The sequence below is a fragment of the Lipotes vexillifer genome, unplaced genomic scaffold (assembly GCF_000442215.2).
Source record: "Lipotes vexillifer unplaced genomic scaffold, Lipotes_vexillifer_v1.1 scaffold113, whole genome shotgun sequence".
NCBI lineage: Eukaryota > Metazoa > Chordata > Mammalia > Artiodactyla > Lipotidae > Lipotes > Lipotes vexillifer.
In genome coordinates, this window is record NW_006792514.1 from 673985 (window position 1) to 697604 (window position 23620).

At 42.2% G+C, this 23620-nt stretch overlaps 1 protein-coding gene across 2 annotated transcripts in view; it reads left to right on the forward strand.

The window, feature by feature from the left end:
• Positions 1–23620, forward strand: part of ANKRD44 (ankyrin repeat domain 44) — a 191070-nt gene that overhangs the window by 144355 nt on the left and 23095 nt on the right. For both annotated transcript variants that reach the window (XM_007465702.1, XM_007465701.1), the window contains exons 16-19: positions 9340–9411; positions 17605–17806; positions 21728–21815; positions 22858–22975. In XM_007465702.1, coding sequence (XP_007465764.1) covers positions 9340–9411; positions 17605–17806; positions 21728–21815; positions 22858–22975 — 480 coding nt within the window. The remainder of the gene's footprint in view (positions 1–9339; positions 9412–17604; positions 17807–21727; positions 21816–22857; positions 22976–23620) is intronic.

The window sequence follows — 23620 nt, forward strand, 5'->3', positions numbered from 1 at the left end:
CCCCCCCCCCCAGCCTAAATTTTGACTGGATAGGATGCTAAAGGGACCTTGGAAATCATCTGACTCAACCATCTCACTTTTAAATAGAAATTTATGTTTTTCTTTATTAGAGTAATCTGTATTTGTTGTAGAAAGTTTAGAATATGTAGAAAAGTGGAAAGAAATCAAACACCCGAAGTCCCTCCACTACAAAGCAGTTATTAATAACTCTTTTGGTATATTTCCTTCCAGTCTCCTTCTCACATATTTTATTTTTTACATACATGAGATAGTATTAAATATGCCATTCTATGCATTGATTATTTTTCCATAAACTATTCTGACATGATCCTTTCCCAGTGCTATTAAAAACTCTTGGTAAACATTTTTTAAGCTAAATAATATTCAACTATTGGATCAGTCATAACTTAGACATTCTTCTATTTAGGTTGTTTATACTGTTTCACTATTGGATGGCTTCGGGCTTAAAACTTTCTCAGGGTAGAGTCTGAAGTATTCGGTTTATGGGTCAAAGTACATGAACATTTTTACGGCTCCTGCAAGATAGTTTTTGAACACCACGCATTTCGTACCCGGCGTTTGCCTTTATCTTCACAGCAGGTCTCATTAGCCTTCCTTACATACGACAGGCTCTTCTGCCTTTTAATTGGCAAGGAAATCACCAGGAACTGAATATACACTGGAGAGAGGAGATCAGAGTTATCAAAACCAGCTCCCAAGAGGAGCTGGGAACTTAATGTAGCTAAGCTTCTAGTAGTGCCCTCCTAACAAATGTGTTGTCTCCTTTTGAAGTTCCATAGACCTTGACTTACGCAAGTATAGAAAGGTAATGGTTCCTTACTTATGGAATTGAGTGGAGAAGGCAGAAATTAGATTTTAGATGCATGCATTTCTAGGAACCACTGAGTTTCCAGTAATTGTTGTTAATAACAATTTCAAGCAACACGGCTTTCTCTAATAGCTGTGAAGGGGTGTGGACAGAATCGTGAGAAACAGTCACTGCTGTTACTGATGTGCCATCATGAAGGGAGCTAGTTTAGTTTGGGCTAGGCTCAAAGGCCTGGCGTCCACTGAGGTCCAGTATGGCCTGAAACATTATATTAAGCCTGAGACTGGAAGACCTGTGGGATCCCCCGAGCTCTATCCTGTGCCCCTGGGAGCCTCTGAATGGAGCGTTGACATAGGCTGGGTGGTCTGAAACTTCTGCAGACTGGGCCCCCTCTTCTGGCCTGAGCCAGAGTCAGGTCACCCCACAGTGGACTCAGGACTGGCCTTGAGGTTGCCTAAACAGCATCTCATTCTCAAGCACAGACAAGTGGAATGTGAAATAGAATTTCTGACAGAGGTGCCAACTTTCCAGGGACCTTGGTCTGCTTCCAGCCCTTTGACGTGAAGACTCATAAATGTCCTCACTGCTAAAAGATAAATAAATCCATTTTTAAAACTTTCCTCAGAGCACCTCGTTGACATGGTCCTCATGGATATTTTCTGATTGGTTTTCTCTTCCCCCTCCTCACCTGTGGAAACTAGTTATGTAGTCCAAGTCTAACCAGCACTGACAAGAGCAAGGGTTACCTCACAGACCCACTGGCTACACCTTTCTGTTTTTATATTCCGAACCATACTTGGTTTCTGCTTTCTTAAATAGCACATTTAGAAACCGGTTTAGTTCAGCTGAAGGTCTCTTGAAACCCCTGGATTTTTTCCTGCCATATTTTCAAATAACTAGTCATAAGCTATACTACTTACAAAGCTTGGGTTCCCAGCTAAAGGGTAATATTTGTGTGTTTCCTTGCAATTTTGGATTAGATCACTGTTTTGTTAACCTAGCGGCCCATTGGCTTATGGTCAAGTTCATAGTTATTCTTGATTTTGTTATCACAGATTCACTTTTTAGAGAAAGAGGCTTAAACTTGGCCTTCTATTACCTCTGCTGTTTTAAAATCCAAGACGTTGAGGTGTTCTTCGTGGCAGTCCTCCGGTCCTGTGGAAATGCCTTCCAAATTCAGAAAATGTCCTATGAGTTGTTATAATCTTAAATACCTCGTTTTCTCAGGCCCCCCAAAGTTATAGAGTATCCCAGCCACCCCCACCCCCACCCCGAGCTGAACCAGAGAGTTCACGTTTTACGAATAAGATGGTTGAAAAGCCTGCTTGCTCTCATCTTAGCTTTCTTCTCTCAATTCCCACTTCAGATGCCCATCTTCACTTGTCAGTGGGGGGTTGGGAGTAGCTTGAATCTCAGACCTTCTGGTTTTTTTCAGCCAAGAGAGTCTTGGCAAATGCAAGGTGGTAGGAGGACGCTGTGAGAGAAGAGGTGGAGGTCAAGCAGTGCTAGATTCTCCATACAAGCTTCATAAATGATTGATCAAATGAGAAAAGAAGCAATTCTGGGATTTTGGAGATAACAAGGAATAAGATTAAGTAGTCCAGATAAAGGCTTTATTAAAGCAGCCATTTTTTTTTTTTTTTTTTTTTGCGGTACGCGGGCCTCTCACTGTTGTGGCCTCTCCCGTTGTGGAGCACAGGCTCCGGACGAGCAGGCTCAACGGCCATGGCTCACGGGCCCAGCCGCTCCACGGCATGTGGGATCCTCCCAGACCGGGGCACGAACCCGTATCCCCTGCATCGGCAGGCGGACTCTCAACCACTGCGCCACCAGGGAAGCCCAAAGCAGCCATTTTAATAGATTTTTTAGGCAGAGGACCAAGTCGATCCTTGGAATGAGTGCAAATTTTTTATTGAGCCAGTAGAAACTGATGGTGACATATCGGACGTGTACTTTGGATTTATGAGTGTAATTCAACGTGAAAACTAGCATGTGAATGCATGGATTGTGTAAATGTTACGTATAAATTATATTCTTTGATTTATAACTACAAGCTTTACGTGCAGAACTCATTGCCTTTTTATGATACTGCTTGTTTGGCATGTATTCTTAGCTGTAACTGTGTTTCAAAAGAGCCATTCTGTTTCGGATTTTGACAAGGTAGGTTGCGGGTGATCTCTGTAGAGCAATGTTATTTTCCAGTAGTAGTGCAGACCACAGGCTTAAGTACGAGTTCGTATAATGAGTCATGGTAGGAGCTCTCTGCCTCCCTCCGGCCCCCATATTCCCCTGAGTCGTTTGTGCAGAGTCGAGTCTCTGAGCAGTGCTGTGTATCTGCATCATCCCTTGGACTCTGTATGTTTAGAATCAATTTTAAATTAGAAAGAAAATTCTAAACATAAATGTCAGTTTTGAATGACTTACAAATTGCTTTTCTCCCCACTTTTTTCACATTGCCTTCTTAACTAACAAAGAAGAATCGCTAAAGCAAGAGGCATATTAGAAAAGCTAGATTCCAATTAAGGTCCCCTGTGACTGCTGTGTAACTAAAATGACTACTTACCACTCCTGGGAAACAAAGAGGAAAATCTCAAAGATCAAAGGGAATTGTTGAAGTTAGAGACATAAAAAAGACCCACATACTTTAAAAACACACACACACACGCACACACACACACACAAAAACTCTTCCTGTCTCCTACCCTCATCCCTGTTGGATTTTTTTTTTTTTTTTTAATATCAGGAAAAAGTTTCAGCTTATCAGTTGACAGGAAGACATTGTTTTGTGGGGTAGATAACATGGGTTTTGAATTAGACCTGGTTCGGTTTCCTCATCTGTATTTTCCAGGCTGTGTGAACTTGAGCAAGTTACTTAATGGATTACTTGAGGATAGATTGAGGTGATCCACGGAATGCTCAGCTCATAGTAAATGCTTAATACCTTTCGGTTGCCATCAGTGAGAATCTTCATCATTATCACTTATCACCACCAGCACCTTCATATCATGGTCATCACAACCGCCACCAGTCACCGTCACCACCACCATCACCTCCTCACTCTCCTGGTTTTCCTCCTACCCCTCTGTACCCTCCCCTCCTCACAACCCCTTTTGCAGACTCTCTTCCTCTTCCAAACCTTAAATACTGGGATTCCTGAGGTTTACGTCCTCTCTCACTACACATTCTCCCTGGCTGCCTCATCCACAGTGGGGGCTTCCTGTCTCAGCCATTGCTGGTGATTCCCAAATCCATTACTCCAGCCGAGATCGCTCTTCCAAGCTTCAAACATTATATCCATCTGTCCACTGGACATGTCCCCTTAAATGTCCCAGCAGCACTTCAGACTAAAGCTCAACACAATTTCCCTCCCCTGACCTTGTGCCTTCTCTTTGTTTCTTATCTTAAAGAAGGCATCACAATTCACCCTGTTACCAAAGCAAGAAAATTAGGTGTCATCCTTGACTCTACACTTTCCCCTTCCTCCAGTGTTCAATCGATGAATGATGTCTATTACACCTTCTAGGTTCTCAGGTTCATGTGGGTAACGACCATTTTAGAACTGGAAATCTCAGTGCCTAGCACAGTACTCAATAACTATTGAATGAATGAATAAAGGAGTGAATGAAAGTCCTGAATATCCCCACTTCCTTCCATTTCCTCTGCCTCTTCTGTAGTATAGGCCACCATCCATTCTCAACAGCTTAATAATTCATAATTTAGAAATCCCATAGTTGAAATATCCTAACTGATCTCCCTGCTTCTAGGGTTGCAGTCCTCACCCCCAGCACCACTGCAGCTCATTTTCCACACTGCACAGAGAGATTTTCATGAAATCCAAGAATCTGATCGTGATCATGCCTCTTCCCGGCTGAAAGCACTGCAATGACTCACTAATTATCCTGATTTGACGTCCTGGCTTACAGCTGTTATCCCAGCGCAATTGTCAGTCTCATAAATGTCCTGAATTGGGCGATAATGATATGATCATCCTATACCTAATCTGTCGTCTGCTTACGTTTCCAGCCTAATTGCTCCTCATTCTTTCCTTACCCCTACATGCTATCTAGTCTTATTAAATCTAAAGCTTTTCGTATTTGTTGTGTTCTCACATGCTCTTCCTTCTGCCTAGAAATTCCCTTCTCTCTTTGCCTCACAGATTCCTACCCTCTGGGTCTCAGGCTAAACCTTCCTTTACAGAAGAGTCTTCTCTGACCCCCAGGGTTATGTCAGGTACCTCTTCCTTCATGTTCCCATAGCATCTTGCATCCTAGCTCTTGCCTCACTGTTTTCACTACCCGTTAACTTCTGTGGGTTCCCCACTAGCGTCTAAGTTCTCTCAGGTCAGTGACCACATCTGTTCGCTGCACAGTTGAATCCTGGTGCCTAACCCAGGCTTCTTGACAGAGATGACATTCAGCAAACGTGTAGTGAATGACTGAAGTAAAAATCACATGCTATTAGAATGATCAAAGTACATGTGTGGAAAAACCTTCCACAATAAATCTTCTGGGAATATGCCTAACTTTTGACTGTAAACAGTACATTGTCTTCTTGCCTCTGTTCATCGTGTTTGTGATAATGGTGGAAATGATTCTGTGTTCCTTTGATTAAAAGTTCATCCTAGGACAGGATTTGGAGTTGGTAGGCACTGTCAATTCCAGGAACTCTTGCAGGTGATAATGTTGCAAAACAAAGCAAAGAACAGCTGTTTTCTAGCCTTTTCAAGCAGTTGAAGCTACTTTTATTTCAACTATGTATGGCAGATGGTTTTAAAGTTATTAGTTTTGAAGTTAAAATTAAATTTGCTCTCATTATTCTAATGTATCCTAGATTGCTTAAGTTCCAAATTCTATTCTCGCACTAATAAAAACAAACATAAAATGTCTCATACTTCCGATATAATTATTTGTATTGTATTATTTGAAAACTTGAAATTGTGTGCTTTTAGATGGTAAATTTTACACTGTTACTTGATCTACCAGAGAATGCGAACATTTTGTTTCACATGCATTGACTAGAAAGGCGTTCTGGACCTATCTAGGGGTCTGTGTACATCATTCTATTAAGTGAAAAGGAAGGTTAATGGCTTTTCTTCCAAACAGAAATAGCTTTAGTGTTTTTATTACAAAAACAATACACAGGGCTTCCCTGGTGGCGCAGTGGTTGAGAGTCTGCCTGTCGATGCAGGGGACACGGGTTCGTGCCCCGGTCCTGGAAGATCCCACAAGCCGCAGAGCGGCTGGGCCCATGAGCCAAGGCCGCTGAGCCTGCGCGTCTGGGGCCTGTGCTCCGCAACGGGAGAGGCCACAACAGTGAGAGGCCCGCGTACCACAAAAAAAAAAAAAAAAAAAAAGTGTTTATAATATTGTTGGGAGGTCTAGAAGAGGGCGCCCTAGGCTGATCCTCCAGAAATAAACCTAAACTGCACTTGGACTGCCAGGGTAGCTGCCCCTTCCTCATGATCAGGGAGATGGGGAATCAGAAAGCAGCCCTGGAATGGCTGCTCCATAGACACACCACCCCAGCTGACTTACGGGGACAGACTTGTCACTGCCACTGCTATTGGCCCTAGAGCCACACAGCATCTGCTTAATCCACACTGCCAAAAACAGATGCCTGTATCCCTGTCTTGCTTCTCTACCCTCACGAAGATAGTAGCCTGCCCACAGGGAGCTAAAAGACAAGCTAAAGTCTCCATGACTCTGCTTACCCTCAGAAATCAGAGATGCCATCTGCTCACTTCTGTCTCTAAAATTTCAGACTGCACCTAGTTGGCAGAACCTAAATCAGATCTGAAACCCTAGTTCAAGGGAGTCTAGGAAATGTAGTTTTGAGCTGTCTAGTCTCTGCAGTATAGGGCAGCCCAATCCCATCAGTCAGGAGGCTGGAGTGGACACTGAATACTGCCATATTCACCACACATCAAGGCTTTGGGTGTTGGGTTTTTGTCCCTTTTGGATGCATCACTATACAAAGAAGACTTAACAGCAATATCAAGAGGGAGAGCTTATCAGAAGTGGTGATATATAAATACCACTACAGTTTATTTACTCCATCCCTATTGCTGTTTATTCATTTTCTGTTGGTTGGGTTTTTTTTTTTTCCATATAAACAGTGTCTTGATAAACTGCTCTTAGCAGAGTCACTAATAGCCTCCATGTTCCTAAACCCAGCGGGCAATTCTCAGGCCCCATTTTACTTGACCTATCAGGACTTTTGACACGGCTATGCATTCTCTCCTTAAAACGGTTTCTTCACTTGGTTTCAGAACCTCCTGCTCTCCTGATGTTCTTTCTAGCTCACCTGCTCAGTCTGCATCTCCCTGCTGGTTCCTTCTCATCTCTCTAGCTCTTAATGTTGGGTGCCCAGGATCCAGTCTCCCTTCTCTGTGTACTCCCTGGCTCATCTCATCCAGCCTTATGGCTTTAAATACCCTTAAGTCCACACCCGTGTATCCTACAGCTGCCGATTAACATGTACTTTTTTTTTTTTTTTTTTTTTTTTGCGGTACGCGGGCCTCTCACTGCTGTGGCCTCTCCCGTTGCGGAGCACAGGCTCCGGACGCGCCGGCCCAGCGGCCATGGCTCACGGGCCCAGCCGCTCCGCGGCACGTGGGATCTTCACGGACCGGGGCACGAATCCGTGTCCCCTGCATCGGCAGGCGGACTCTCAACCACTGCGCCACCAGGGAAGCCCTAACATGTATTTTTGATGCTTTAAAAGCATCTCAAACCTAACATTTCCAAAATCGAACTTCTGCTTTTTCCCGCTACATATATTCCACTCACTTCTCCATTTCAGTTCGTGGAACCTCCATCTTTCAGTTTGCTTACAACAAAATCCTGAGTGTCATCCTTTACTTCTCTCTCTCACATTCACATTCAGTCCATCAGCAAATCCTGTTGACTCTGCCTCCAAAAATATCCACAGTCCAACACTTTTCTCCATCACCACTTGCTCCCTGCTGGTCCAAGCCACCGTTATTTCTCTTGGACTTTTGCCCCAGCTCTTCAGTGGTCTCTGTGCCCTCCCTAGAGTCTAAAAGTTAGAACATGTCACCCCTCGGCTCAAAGCACTCCAGTGAAATTCTATCTCACTCAGGATAGAAGTCACAGACTTTTTACAACAACCCAGAAGGCTCCTTGTGATACTACCACCCACAGTGCCACCATCTTTCTGATTTCCTGTCCTGTCATTCTCATTCTTGCTCACCTTGCTCCAGTCTCACTGATGATCTTAAGCATCTCTGTCGCTAAAGGACTCGGCAATTGCTGGCCCCTCTGCTTGGAATGCTCTTCCCCCAGATATCCACAAGGCTCTCTCATCGCCCCCAGACGTTGTTCAGCCATCACCTGCTCAGTAAGGCCGTTCCTGGTCTCTGTATATAAAGTTGCAAATGGACCTCTCCTCCAGCCTTCCAAACCCTCCTTCTCTGTTTTATCTTTCTCCATCGCACCTATGGCTTTCTAATTAATTATATAACTTCTTTTTTCTATTGCCTGCCCTGCCCCCCATGAAAAAATTGATTTTTAAATATATTTTTTATTTTTGAATCGGTGCATGGAACAGTATCTGGGCACATTGGTAGTCATTCATCAAGTGTTGAATGAATATATTTCTTTATACATGTGTCATTGTGCGCTTGTCTAATTATTTAGTGGGGATTAACTCCTAGGGTCAAAGGTATGCACAGAATTGCCCGGAAAGGTTTTAACAGTTTGTTCTCCCAACAAGAGTCAATGAAATGTCTTTTGCCTGACACCCTCACCAACATCATACCCTAGTCACACCATCCGTTCCATTCCTTGAACTCACCGCGTTCATCCCCACTTGATGCATTTGCCCTGACTCCTTCCTGCTCCCAGAATGCTCTCCTGCCACATTTTGACTTGATTTCACTCTTCTTCAGGTCTCACTTGAACTGTCATCTCCTTGCTTGGAGAGGCCTCCCCTGGCCATCAGCTGTAGAGTAACTTCCCAGTCACTCCATTTCACATCTCCCTACTTTACTTTCATTACAGCATATTTCACTACCAGATATCTTCTTACGTGTATGTTGTTTATTTGTTTGTCTGTGCTTTCCCGCTCTAGAATGTAAGCTCCGTGAGAACAAGAGCTTCTTAAGCTCTTAAGTCTTTTGCAACGCTGTCTCCGTAAATGTGTGTTTGATAATGGAATAGACCCTGGGTATTGTAATTTTCTCGTTGTGATGACCTGCTGGGTGGGAAGTGGATTTAACATGAATTATTTGCCTCGATTGGTGAAGCTGAGCAACTTTTCAAGTATTCTTTTGAATAACAAATGCTAAGATGACCTAGAAGTTGAAATATTCAGTTAGCATATTTGGTTTAGATATGCTATATCAGATTTCTTAACGTTTCTGAGAAGTTGCATGATTTCTTACGTTTCTGAAGCCTCCTTTCTCATTTATGTCAACACTTGTATCCATAAAGTAGGATTCCTTCTGCAAATTGCACTCACGTACTGTTGTTTTCTTTGTGTCTCCACAGCTTTTGGAAAGAACCAACAGTGTTTTTGAAGAGTCAGATGCTGGTGCTACCAAGAGTCCGCTCCACTTAGCTGTAAGTGAGATGCCGTAGGCCGCTTCCCCCGTTACAAAAAGAACCTAAGTGTTCCTAAAACTAGGCTGCTCTTAAAAGGGAAGCATAGCGATGCATAATAACTCATAATGGAAACAGTACATGGGTGAAGGCTCAGGCTGCGGTGAGAAAGCATGTCTCAAATTCCAATCCCAGCTTCTCACTGGTGACCTCAGACACATGACTTACCCTGGCTGAGCCTTGATTTGCCCATCTGTGAAGTGAGGATACAGGAAAAGAGACAACGTGCATGAAGCCGTATCACAGTGCCCTTAAGAATAATCATTGTTATAAATTTGAAGTCTCTAAATTATTATTATCTAGTGGTTAAATCAGTAAACTGAGGAAATGTTTTATTTTGCTTTTAGAGATTTAAGTATAGACAGCAAGTACTGAACTTACAGATAATCGAATGCCACACTTAAAAACTTGCGATATTTAAATACAGACTTGTGAGAGCAAGATGAAAATATGCATAATTGCAACTCTGCTGCTTCTGCCTGGGCTTGGAATCGGGGTCTCAGAGGAGGTATCAGGGGCTGATTCTTATACTGGGTGAGATCTGGGAGGGAGGGGAACAGGAATTATTCTGCCGCCAGTAAAGCTTCCTTTCCTCATCCCAGTCACTGAAGAGAAATGCAATAGCTCAGAGTGGGGGTCCCCAGACTCTCTCTGAGGGTGACCGAGCTGGGAAGCTCACTGCCACTCTGCTTCAGTTAAGGTCTTGCTAACCGTTGATCAGCAGCAGCTGTTCCCTAGGCACCTCTCAGACTGGCAACAGCCAGCTCACCTACGCAGGGCTCTGCTGAGCTGTGAGGCCTCGGTCCAGGGCCATCAAGAAGGTGTTTGGATGCACCCAGAGGCTGGATGTTGGGAAGAGTAGGATACTGGGTCTCTGCGTTTAGCAGTTATGACATTTCACTCAGTACCACGCACACATAAGCACTTATTCAGTTTCCTTCTGGTGAAAAATTGAGATGGAGATTTTGGAGAGCAGAGAGGAGTGTTTTATTGATGGCATACTTAAGCAGTCAGGCAGGGTAAGAAGGGATGAGGCCATGCCACAAGGATTGGGATGAACCGATCACACTCATGGAGCCCAACGCAGCAACTATACACACGGACACACGCACACACTGAGTCCAGTGAAATCAGGCTAAAATGTCCGTTCGTCTTTCTTCCAGACATGGGCTTAGAGTAGAAAAGGTGGATGGAGGGTGGGATATTTACATGTATAAAATTTTATACCAGTTGGCTCTTAGTACAGGTTGCTCTAAAGGTTGACCCTAGAATCTCTGCCCAGCCATCTGCTGTGCCTGGGGAAGTTACCCCAAAGCTGGGAAAGGCCTCTTGGAAAGGTTATCTCAGGTAGAATTCTCATGCCCTATGAAGGTGGGGTTGATTGCATTGCTAAGCCTGCTGGTAATATGAGAAGAGACTTTCCTAGCTTCCAAAAAATTCTATCATCTCTCATTCTTTTTTTGTTTGTTTGTTTCAGAAATTATTGTTGAGTGCTTACTGGGTGCCAGGTGCTCTGTTAAGTGTTGTCGGTTCCCAGTCCTGTAAAGGCAGGGTGGTACAATATCATTGGAGAGAGTTGGGCTTTGGTAGCTCTACACCTAGGGGATCCTAGCCACCAGTCTTCTCATTAGCAACTCGCCTGGACATGGTTTTTCCATCTGTAAATTAAAAGGAGTGAGTCAGTTAAGGATCCCCAAACCCTTTCCAATTTGTTAATTTATTTAATTGTTTTTTGTATGATCTTGGCCAAGTACCTAACCTCTTGTGTCTCAGTTTTCCCACTCATAATACAGGGAGAATAGCAGTACCTCTGTCATAGGGCCACTGGGGGGATGACCTGGGTTAATGCATGTAAAGCAGTTAGAACAGCACCTGGCACTATCATCCTCGCTATTAGTAACATCACTAACATTCTTTCCTTTGACATATACTGACTGTGCGTGTACCGAACACTATTTCGGGAGCTGGAGACATGGCAACAAACAAAACCCAGCCACTGTCCTTGTAGAGTGTGCAGTCTGGGAGAGACAATAGACAAGTAAATATACAACGTGGCAGGTGGTCAGAAGTGCTGCTGCAAATGGGAGCAGTGAGACAGAGAGCATCGAGGTGGCAGACTGGGCGCTGTTTCCCACAACATAGCATCTCACGTTTGACCAGGGATGCGACGAGCTAACCATTTGGTCTCGGACAGAAGAATGCTCTGGGCAGAAGTGCAGAGTCCCTGGGGTGAGAGCACACTTGGCATGTTCCCAGAACAGCAAGGCCACCATGGCTGGAGCACAGTGATGCAGGGAGGGTGGTAGGGGTCCGAGTGCTGTAGAGGGGGCAGGGAGGCGGGGGAGGGCCACAGACTCCAGGGGGAGCTTTGACTTCTTCACTGAGCAAAAGAGGAAACCGTTTGGAGGGTTTTGAGGGGACAGATGTTGCGATACGACTTTTATCTTAGAAGGATCCCTTTAACGTCTGCATTGAGTTTAAATTGTCAGGGAACAAAGCAGAAACTAGACAACCAGGCAAGCGATGATGGTGATAACTTTGACCAGGGTGATAGCAGTGGGTCAATTCTAAAACTATTTTATTTTTTCCCTCTAAAAGCTAATACTTTTTAAAGAAATTATTATTTGCTCCAAGAACCCCGCAAGAATGCCCATCGCCCTCCCCAGGGCCCTCTGTAGCAATTAACTTGAATAAAGCCCAAGGCACATTATTTCTTCCGTGGAAGATTCTACAGTGAAAGAGAACCAGATGCCCCCATACCTTGACTACCCCAAGAAACCTGACTGGCCTTGAGTTACTATTTCCTGGCTGAATGAGTCAAGTCTCCAGGGTTATCTGCCCAGTGAATTTCATAAGCATTTCATCCACTTGAAAAAAATTAAATCAAGAAACAAGGCTATGCAAATGAAAGGCTCCAGCTGTGGAGATTTCCAGATGGACCCATTGTTTCATGGATTCTGTTGAGATCCCAAATTCTTTCTCCTTGCTGCCCTCAGCTCCAATCTAAAAAGTTCAAATAAATTAACTATGTTTAAGAAGTATTTAAGTTACTTAATGAGATTTTTTAAAGTCTTTTGTAAAACAAATTTGAAATGTTTGATTGCCACCTCTAGTGAAGGCTTAAACTGGGTTGTCTATTGAAAGCCAAAATACTACATGCTTTTTGAACCAGCATATTTGCTCTTTTGTGTGATTACTTCTTCCTGGAGATATTTTAGAAATTATTTGTGGAATTACCCACTAAACACCTGATTTAGGATGGGAATAGAAAGAAAAATAAGACAGTGTTCATCATGCACTGCTGATTTGAGAAAGGTCTTCTTTCCTGACTACCTGAGTCTCTTTCAGAGAGTTTAAAGCTTTATTTTATACTTTCTTATAGACTCTAAGAACCACATAACTGCCTAAAGACAGAATCATGCATTTAACCACAGAATAGAATTCCATGTTATGTGGTAGTTTGTTTCTAGGGTTAAGCCCTAAAGTGTGAAGGTAAGTGAAAATTCGTGTATTATCAAATTTATCTTTATTATTTCCCTTAAATTGCCCTGGAAGTATAGCATACATAGTTTTATGTCTTCAACTCCATATCGTAAGGCTTTTGGATACTAAAATTCAAGAGCTGCAGGCTTGACTAATGGAAGAAACAAAGGGAATTCTATATATCAATCTGGCCTTTCAACCATCCTGTCTTTGAATTTTTAAGTGCCTGATATAGAAGAAAATATCGATTGGAATTCTGAAGCTTTCCTTCAGCAAGGTTCACTCCATTTTAACGTTAAGCCTCTTTAACACGTGCAAATGGGTTTATTTTTTGTTGTGAGAATTAAAGGAGGAACTGCAGGGGTCTTTTACAGGAGTTAAGTCAGCGCCTCAGTTAAGTGCCCTTGGATGTGACTCTGCTATCCTGAACAGAGCTGATCCGTCTACATCACCTTCCTTCCTGAATATGTTTCTCTTTGCCTTGGGTTTTCTCTTTATTAAAATCTAAATATGTGAGCCATGGTGCTTTGTAGATACGCATGCAGTTTATAGGTTGCCAATTCTGTTTTCCTAGGCTAAGTCAAAGTGACAGAAATTGTAAATGTTTACTATCTTTGTCATCATAGTAACTGCCACTGAAGGAACAAGCATTTGCAAATAGCATCTAGAACCATCAATTATCTACATGGACTCATTTCCCTTTGATGTAAAGTCAGAATTTCTACATAAGCTGAATCAGTCACTACCATTACAATTTAAAATGAGAAGAGGTGTTGTGCAAAAATAAGCCACAGACTCAAGCCCAGAGTCAACTGAGATAGACTGACTTACACCCTGATGTAGATGCTCCTGTTGTCACAGCCCTTTATAGGAGGATAGTGCTCCCAAGTTGGCTTAAAATCACCAATGGTGAGTTGACGATGGCCGAAACTAGGTGATGGGTATTTGGGAATTCGTGACACTATCCTCTGTTCTTTATATAAATTTGAAACTTCCTGTAATAAAAAGTTAAAGAAGCATATATCTTATGGTCTTGTTGCAGCCTATCCATAGTACGAGCTCATGAGAAGCCCACAGCTCAGGCTCTGGGATCTGTCTGGTGTGCCTTTGAATTCCAGCTCCACCACATAAGGCTGAGGGCTGAGTAACATCTCAGCCTTCCTGTGTCCTTGTTGGTGAGATGGGGATAACAGTAGCATCCAAACCGTGGCTTGTCGTAGTAATTAAATAAGGTGCTACGTGTCTAGTCCTGCCTGACACACAGCAAGTACTCAATGAAATTAACTATTGCTTCAGAAGTTAGGTTAGACTAAAGGCTTTCCATCCTAGGTTTCTGAATCAGTATTTGTTACTAAGCTCTCTGAGCCATTACACATAGGCACAAAAGTATTTTGCTTGAAAGTCAATTAAATGGAATTACTGGGAAAAATTATAAGACATTGCCTAAAAACATAGATTCTAGTGGTCACAGATTGTGGGTTTCAAACCTGACTTTGTCACTTACTAGCTTCAGTGATCTTGGGTGAATTAATTAACATTGCTTGTTTTGGTTTTTTTTTCATCTATAAAAAGGATGTTTGCAAAGATTAGAGCTCAACACAGTGCCCTCAATAAATAGTTGCTATTTTTAAAATATATTCTTATCACTAATACTAATAAATGATAATAGCAGTCATTATATTCATTCATTTATTCATCAAATAATTGTTGAGTGTCTGTGCCGTGCACGAGTCTAGAATACAACAGTGAGCAATACACATAAAGTACCTTCTGTCTTAGATAACAAACAAATCAATAGATATGTAACAGATATCAAGTGATATATAAAGCTATAAAGCTAAAGTAAAGCAGGATAAGTGGCGTGTAGAGTATCCGACATGTTGAGGAGACGGGTAGTGGGCTATTTTATATGGGCTCTGAGAAGCCACCAGATAAGGGGACAGTTGAAGCAGAATTACTGAAAAAGCCTTGTGGCTCTTTGGGGGAAGGGCTTTCCAGGCAGGGGAAACAGAAAGGACAGATGCAATGGCCCAGAGGAGGACAGGCATTACTTAAACATAGGGGGTACAGAGGGCAGGCTAGAGTGGTTGGAACAGAGTGAGTGGAGGACTGTGCTGATGGACAGGGTCGAGGGAGGCCACATCCTAAGGGCCTGAATGGTCACGAGAAGTTTGGGATTTTATTATCAGTGAGGGAATTATCAATGAGTTTTCATCAAGGAGTGCTATATCCAACTTGAGTTTCAAAAGATTTCATCCTGTGGCTGTTCAGTAGTCGTTTGCAGGAGGGCAAGAACGGAAAGGGAAGCTTTTGCCATAATCCTGGCAACAGAGGATGTGGTATAGTGAGAACTGGATAGATTCTGGATATATTTTAAAGAAAGAGTAGAGATGATTATGGCTTGGATAGTAGAGATGATCGTGGCATTGAGGGCTGCTACTAGTCACCCAACACCTGTGTGTGAATTACAACAGGGATATGGATAGATATTTCCTGCCGGATGCCCGAGAACCTGATGACACCTCTTTGTGGTTAGCAAAAGTGTCCCTTCCTCTCAGCAGACACATCCCTGTACCAGGGCATGGCAAGGCAGTGGGAAGGGGCGGGGAAGCTACTTGTTAGCACCCCCTTGCCCCAATGTCCCAGAGCCCTTGTGTAGCGCTACAACCCTGGGCTTAAGAGGGAAGACAAAAGAGGGCTCCAAATTATTGGGCCTGAGCGGCTAGAAGAACAAAATTGCCATTTACTGAGATGGAGGTCAGTTTGGGACATGTTAAGCTTGAGATGCATATTAGGTATTCAAGTGGAAATTTCAATAGACAGTTGAATATATATGTCTTGCAAAGTAAAAGAAGTGGTTAGAACTGGGATATAGATTTGGGATTCATCAGCATATGAGTTATTATACTACATATATATGTTTAATATGTAGCATAATAATCATAATCATTTACAAAAATAATATAATGAGAAAGGTTTAAAAACAGTTCCTATCAGCACTCTTAAATCTTGTGGGTCCTTTTAATCTAGTTTTTGTTATTGTTGTGGTTGACATGTACTTGGAAAAACATTCAAATGGTTTTTTAAAAGACAAGGTGAAATGAGTCCACATGTTCATTACTTTACCTCCCATTTCTAGAGGTAACCACTGTTAACAGTTTCCTTTGTATCTTTCTAAAATTTTCTGTGAATATAGAAATATACATAGATACAGATATGTGTCTCTCTGGATATATTTGCTTTTTATAAAATTGTTATATGTACTATTTGCAACTTTTTTACAGTTTTTGATAGATTTTTGTCAAATCACCCTCCACAAATGTCACACCAGTGTATACTTCCACCACCAGAGCATAGATTGCTTTTTTTCACCATGTCTTATCTAATACTGGACATGCCCAAACTTAATCATTGCCATTTGGTAGTTGAAAAATAGTACCCTAAAAATTTACATGGTTTTTTGCGTATGTGTATTGACCTTTTATATTTCTTTTTCTGTGAGCTGCCTTTTCATGTCCTTTACACATTTTCCTAGTTTTTAAAATGGTTTGTATAAGTTCTTTGTGTATTAAGGAAATTAGTCTTTTGTCTGTGCTAAGCCATTTTTCAAATAAATCGTGCCTTGAGTAATTGCTGCAGTAGAAAAACAGAAAGTGCAGGAGACATAAGAGGAAACTTTGGCTGCTGACGACACTGGGGACAGGCTTTTCCTCTGTCTCCTCCTTTACTTCCCTCCACCAAATCCCCACCCCCACCATATCCTTATCTGTTTTCTTTCTTTTATTTCAATATCGTTGGCCTTATATGTGCATTTACATTTTTTTTTTTTAACCTTATAGACTTAGTAAAAATTACCTTTCGGACTTTTAGTTTTGTGTTTTAGTATGAAGCCTCCTAACTTTAATGCAGCATAAGACTTCACAGTGGGTCTGAACTTGGCACTGATGTATGGAATATACTTCCATAACTGGTTTTATGTTTTCATTATAATCAATGGAGGAAACAAAGGAGAGAAGAGGAAGCATCAACTATGTATAAGACACTGTGCGAATCCTCTGCAATTTTATCTCTTCTCGTCTTCTCTGGAAGGCAGCTTTTATTGATCTCATTTATAGATGAGGAAACAAAGTCTAAGTGAAATTAAGAAACTCACCTAGGATCATGAGGTCGAAATTTAAAATGTTGGACTGTGGCAGAAGGTCACTATGCCCCTCTTGAATTACAAAGTCCACCGTGTTTTTAGTGGTTTTTTTCCCTCGAGGTTTAACAGAAAAGCCTCCTGAAAAAATATTCTGATTGTGTTAATAGGTTTAGGACTGAACTAGAAGATGAAAAATATATTAATTCATTCAGCTATTAGTCTGCATTAGATTATTAGATCAATAGGTATAAATATAAGAATACATTGATACATTTAGTACCTTTGCAATAAATTATTTGACAAAAGGGAAAGAACACGAAGAAATGCATATGTAACTGTGAGGTCTGTGCGTTATAATTTTTCCACCTAACTGTGGTTTTGCCTGTGTTTCAATAATTATTCCAAGCATCATTCTGATGTGCTCTTTGGAGTGGTCTCCATGCGTGATCTGGAGAGCCTTAGCCTCTCACATGGATTGTTGTGGGATTTAAGGTGAGCAAGCATTTGAGTGGTTGGTTTCTCCTTTGCAGGCCTACAATGGGCACCACCAGGCCTTGGAAGTCCTTCTGCAGTCGCTGGTGGACCTGGACATCAGGGATGAGAAAGGCCGCACTGCTCTGGATCTGGCAGCCTTTAAGGGACACACAGAATGTGTGGAAGCACTTATCAATCAGGGTGCATCCATCTTTGTGAAAGACAATGTAACCAAAAGAACCCCACTTCATGCCTCAGGTAGGTCTTGTCAAGAGTCTGGTTACCCTAGTTTTGTGGCCCACTTATAAGTTCAGGTAAAAGGATGGCAGCATTTTCTTTCATCCAAATTCTTAAAATACCTATTTTCTTTCTACATCAGACATGCCTACACTCTTCCAGAATGCTTTTGGCTTACTATCCACTTGGTGATAACTGGTATTCTATGGCCAGAGAGCCTCTGGCCTTCTTTAAAGACAGTTTTTCTTTAGAGCAGTTTTAGGTTCACAGGAAAATTGAAAAGAAGGTACAGAGATTTTCCACGTACACCCTGTCTCCCACATGTGCATAGCCTCCGCCATTATCAACATCCCTCACCAGAGTGGAACATTTATTACGATGGATGAACCTACATTGACACACCATAATCACCTAAAGTCCGTAGTTTACATTAGGGTCCACTCTCGGTGTTGTACATTCTATGAACTTGGACAAATGTATGATGGCATGTATCCATCATTCTGCCCTAAAAATCCTCTGTGCTGCATCTGGCCTTCCCCTTAACTCCAAAGAGAGTTCTGAACCTTTGGCCAATGGCAGTCACAAAACTTTCTGAGAAAAGGGCAAGATGTATGATGATCTTCAGACAAATTACATGGAATAAAACCGCACAGCATTTCGAAGCACAAAATTAATGATATTTCACAGTTACTTCATAAAAAGGGTCGTCAGACAGCAAATCTACTCAGTACGTTATTGTGCAGCCTAAATGGTACTTCTTCATCTTTGCTCTGATTCTTGGTGCATCAGGTGTAAAAACAGGGACTGTTAAAAAGTGCATGTATTTTTCAAGAAGTAAGTAATTTGCCTTTTCTGCGATTTTTCTTCAATATACATTAAAAAAAAAAAACTGTCCATACACTTCTAGACATATACACAGATGTAAAGGTAATGCGGAAGAGTTTCTAGCTCAGCTAAGGCATAATTTCCTTTGGACTCAGGAATTCAATGATCATGGCCTTTGATCAGGAAAGCAGATAGCATCTTATAAAGAGAAATAACCATGAAATAATGGATGTATTGAGGAAGAAAAGGAGTGAAAGCAGTTTGCGAAAGACTTTATGATTCTTGTACGTGGGAAAATGTTCCTGGAATGTTAGATTTTGTGGCAGTATTGCCATCCACATCCCTGAATTTCCAAACCACTGAAGAAAAACAATATGGAGATTGAAAAACACGGTGTTGCCTAATTATCTGCAAATGATTGTTCCTGGAAAAAACTTTAGCAATGTTTGGTATGGTTAAGTTATAAATTCTTATTTCCCATCATCACATTTAGTCTTTTTGGTATTTTTGGTATTTATAAGTAGTATTATAAAGTTTGGTATTCTAGGCTTTCTTGGTATTAAAGTTTACATTTAGTTCTCCTTTTTAAAGAGTAGTTGCCTATTATTAAGGCAGGCATTGTGCTTTAGTTACCATGTACTTCCTGACAATTACAAAGGGCCTATTTTGATTGTGGAAAATCACCCTTGTGGACAGGTAAACAATGAAGAATAATCACTGTCACTCATTTGCCACTGTGATACTGGTTGCGGTCCAATGGAGCCCTCTAGTGGTCACGAGGACTCACTCCTTTTGGTTTCCCTCGTGTCATTCATTAAAAAGATGCAGGCTGTCATTTGACTCTGTTCTCCACAAAATGTCTGCTGTGCAGAAGCTTTAGCCTGTGCTTTGAGAATCTGCTTTTCCAGAATCTTTTCCAGCTCATTTGAGATGCCAGTATTTTTGTTTGTTTCAAATCCTGAGAGTACTGTGAGGAAGAGGAACCAGGATGGATTTTAGAGGGTTTGGCACAGATAGTTGTAATGACAGTTGTGGTCTTTGAGCAGCATGAGAAATGGCTGTCACTCATAGTCAGGGAGAGGCTGAGCTAGTCTGAAACAAAGCTGGACTTGGCAGTGCACAGCTAACGGAGACGGTAGCATCTTTTTGTTGGAAGGCAATTGCAGAATAAACATAGTTTGTGGGAAGCCAACGAGAATCCTAGGGTAGCTACACTTTTACGATAAGGGGGAATTATATTTACTGAGGGCTATTAGCTCAGTTCAAAAAGCTACTGTACACGGCCTCACCTCCCACCCCCTCACTGCCCCCCACCACAAAAAAAGACACACTACTGAAGAAATTGGTTTGCTCTCCAGCATCCTGGATGAGTGATATGAACTTAGATGATTTTCCCCCCCTTTTTCTGTTTAGGCAGAAATCAAAATCCTTGGAACCATTATGATTATGAGTATTTAAAGAATATCAAATTGCTATAGAAAGAGGAATCAATCAAAATATGCTGTACCTCCATTTCATGAGTATTATAAGATACCACCACCTGTAGTATTTAGCTATCAGTCCTCTGCTAATTATTTACTTTTGAGCATACATTAAACCCCTTGCATATTTCACCATTGGTAACAGATTTAATGTAATTTTTAAAACAAAAAGCAAAACAACAGCAACAACAATATTTCCACAAAATTTCCTCCTGAGGTACATAAATGGGATGTTGCTGAGCATTAGCTGAATGCAGTGTCTACAAAATGCAGGTATTATTCCTGTAGTTAATTTGAGTGGTGTCGATGAATGTGAGCTAATTCTAATACGTATTGTCCCTGAAAAATGTGTCTTTGTTAAATTAGCCTTCTCTCATGACTGGCATGCAATAAAAAGGGCTGTAAAGCGCAGCTCTTAGAAGAGCCTCTATCAACCTAACATAGCTGCATCTATTCCCTTCTCTCTCCACATCCATAACGAGGTTAGTGCAATGTATTTTATGGTGTTCTCATTGTTCAGAGAGGAGAGAAGGTCACGTTTGGAATTTTAAACATATTTGTTCCTATCCTACTCCCTGAATGGAAAGCCATGCCTTTTGTAAGCCTGTGGGTTCCATTCAGCAAGCTGGAGGAAAGTACCTTACCTCAAGGATTGTCATCCCGGAGGTTTGCTTCCGGGCCCTGGGGCACCGCAGCTCCTAAAAGAAGCATCTTGCCTGGTGCTTGCCCTGCCCTGTGTGGGTTCTGCCCTGGCCGGTCAAGGCCAACCCAAGGTTGGGGCCACACTTCCTGCCCCTTGCCAGTCCCTACCTGGGCAGCTGGGTGATGGAGGGGCAGGGTGAGGGCCTGCCACACCCCATTCAGAGCTTGGCAGGGAAGGAAGCGGGGGACAGAGGCGATGGGGGGGGGGGGGGGGGGGGGCCGCCGGGGGAGGCCGCCGGGAGAAGGCAGAGAAATGAAGGCTTTGATTTGAGGAACTCAGATGGAGGAGTCCTCCAGCTACTGGGGGTCCATCTGTGAGTCTCCTGGGGGTGCCAGTCAGTCAATGAGCAGTGAGCCAGTGGCTGATGTACACCTTGCTGGCTTGACGTTTTGCTTTAAGTCACCACTAATCAGTTGGGGCAGAATAACTGCTTCAGCGTCTACCTCAGAATGTAAAATGATGGGGAAAAGAGGGGAGATCTGTTCCCGTCTCCCTTCTTCCCCTCCTCTGCTCCCCTCCCCACTCCTCTTCCCTTCTGCCTTCTTTTTACAAAGGGCTGGAGGCAGGCTAGACACAGGACGATTATACAGAATTGAGAGGCTCTCTTAGAGGAACAGAGAGGATAACTGGAAAGTGGAGAGAGATGATCAGTCCCATAGGAGGAGATAAGAATGTCCTGTTTAAGGAAAAAAGCCTCTATACAGCAACCAGGGACAAGAGTTAGTTGAGGACCAAAGTGCCCAATAGGAAGAAAGGGGAAGATGGGTTGATAACATACACACTGTGTGCTTAGCCCAGCAGCTGGAACGACCTGGAAACCTGGAGATGTCTGTTAGCAACAATTGAAAACCGCCCATTTGAAGTCCCAGTAAAGTTCACTTTGGAGGGATATGTGTGGTCTGTTAAAAGAATGTCCATTATTTTCTTTTTCAGTAATTAATGGTCACACACTGTGTTTGCGGCTATTACTAGAAATTGCAGACAACCCAGAAGTGGTTGACGTGAAAGATGCCAAAGGACAGTAAGTGTTCATGCGCTTGGGGTTGACATTGCAAATCACTGCAGGTGACTGGTTAATTTGTTAAATAGCTAGGAGGGCTGACTGCTGAATTCTAGGTTGGGGGTATATATTGGGGTGAAATTCATGGATGAGGGTCCTAGAGTAATGCAGTGGCTTTGCACTGGAGTGTATATCCAAGAAAAATGTGTGTGTGTGTGTGTGTATATCTTGATGAAAAACAGCCAACTTTTTATGTCTGTAGCCATGTGCTCTGGCCTTTTAAAAATATTCCCTCCTTTGTTCCTTTCTATCCATTTTTACCCTCTTCTGAAGCTGCTACAGTCCCATCTTTTAAATTAATAATGTAATAGGACAGACCTCAAGAAGTGCTCTCCACTGGAAAAATCCTTCATATTTTTATGCTTCCTGAGTTTGTTTTTCCGAAGTGTTTTCCATCTGTTAGCCCGTTCTCCCACCCAGTCTTCTCTTACAAATAGGAAACGCAGAGCAACAAAGCACTAGTGACTCACCCCAGATATATGAGTTCATGTCGAAGCCAAAGCTGGAACCTCACCTTCTGGATCCCAGCACTTGGATCTTGCGACTCTGGGCTTGTCTAAGGCAATGAAGCTTTGTTCAAATAAAATCTTGAGCCAAAGTCCGACGTAGAAAACCATGAAAGTAGAGCTGCTCTGATAGAAGCAAGAGCGTCTCTTACATATACACACTCCTCACTCAATTGATATTTGGTCAGTGCTACATAGTTCTGAAAATGATGGAACTCAAATGAACATTTTGAGGTGGAACCTTCCTGTGCCCCACCCATATTGATCAGTCCACTGCCGCCATTCCATGTGGCCATTAGAGACCAGAGGCAGATAGCTTGTTCCAAGTGGCAGAGAGCAAGGTGGGGACCCTCAGAAAATGTCAAGCAATTGTCAAGAGGGGAGAGAGACTGAGAAAGAGAGAGACAGAGGGATGGAGAGAGGGAGATCCTCCCACTGGAAGTGATGAGTATTTTCTTAATCTTCTTTTTAAAAGCCTAATTTCCCTCTTTTCCTAGAACCCCGCTGATGCTTGCAGTAGCATATGGACACATTGATGCTGTTTCGTTGTTACTTGAAAAGGAAGCAAATGTGGATGCTGTTGACATCATGGGCTGCACAGCTTTACACAGAGGGGTGTGTGTATTTTCCTCAGCTTTAGTCAAGCAATTTCATAGTGAGCTTGTTTCTTCTCCCCCTGCCCATATGAATTTTTAGTAAGAAAATTGTTTCCTGAGATAACCAATTAACCTCAGTCAGCCAAAAAGAAATTACAAAATCTTTTGCAAAGGTAAAATAATGGCAGGTACTCTTAGGTCCTGCTCTTGAGTTGTCGCATTTGATTGTGATAATAGATACATGAACACCTACTGTTGATAGAATTGGTCCTTTCTGATTGCATGCACATCATAGGAGATTTGCACAATTTTTTTAAAAGCACAAATAAGAAAATCATAATCGCTAGTAATCCCACCTCCTAGAGATAACCACTTTTTGGTGTATATATCACCAATCTTTTTTTCTAAATATAGATTTGTTTTAAAGTTTAAACAGAGAGAATACTGAAGATGCTATTTGGAACCTGCTTTTTTTTCTCTTAGTATATCAAGTACCTTTTTCCATATCACTAAATGTTTTCCTGCCCTATCATTTTTCATCCTCCACTGTGTACAGGTGTCATAATTTATTCCAATGATTACCTAGTTTTGAGTAGCCATGCTATTTTTAATTGTTCTTTATACAGTGTAGGCCCATTCCCCACCTGAAATATGTATCCTGCTG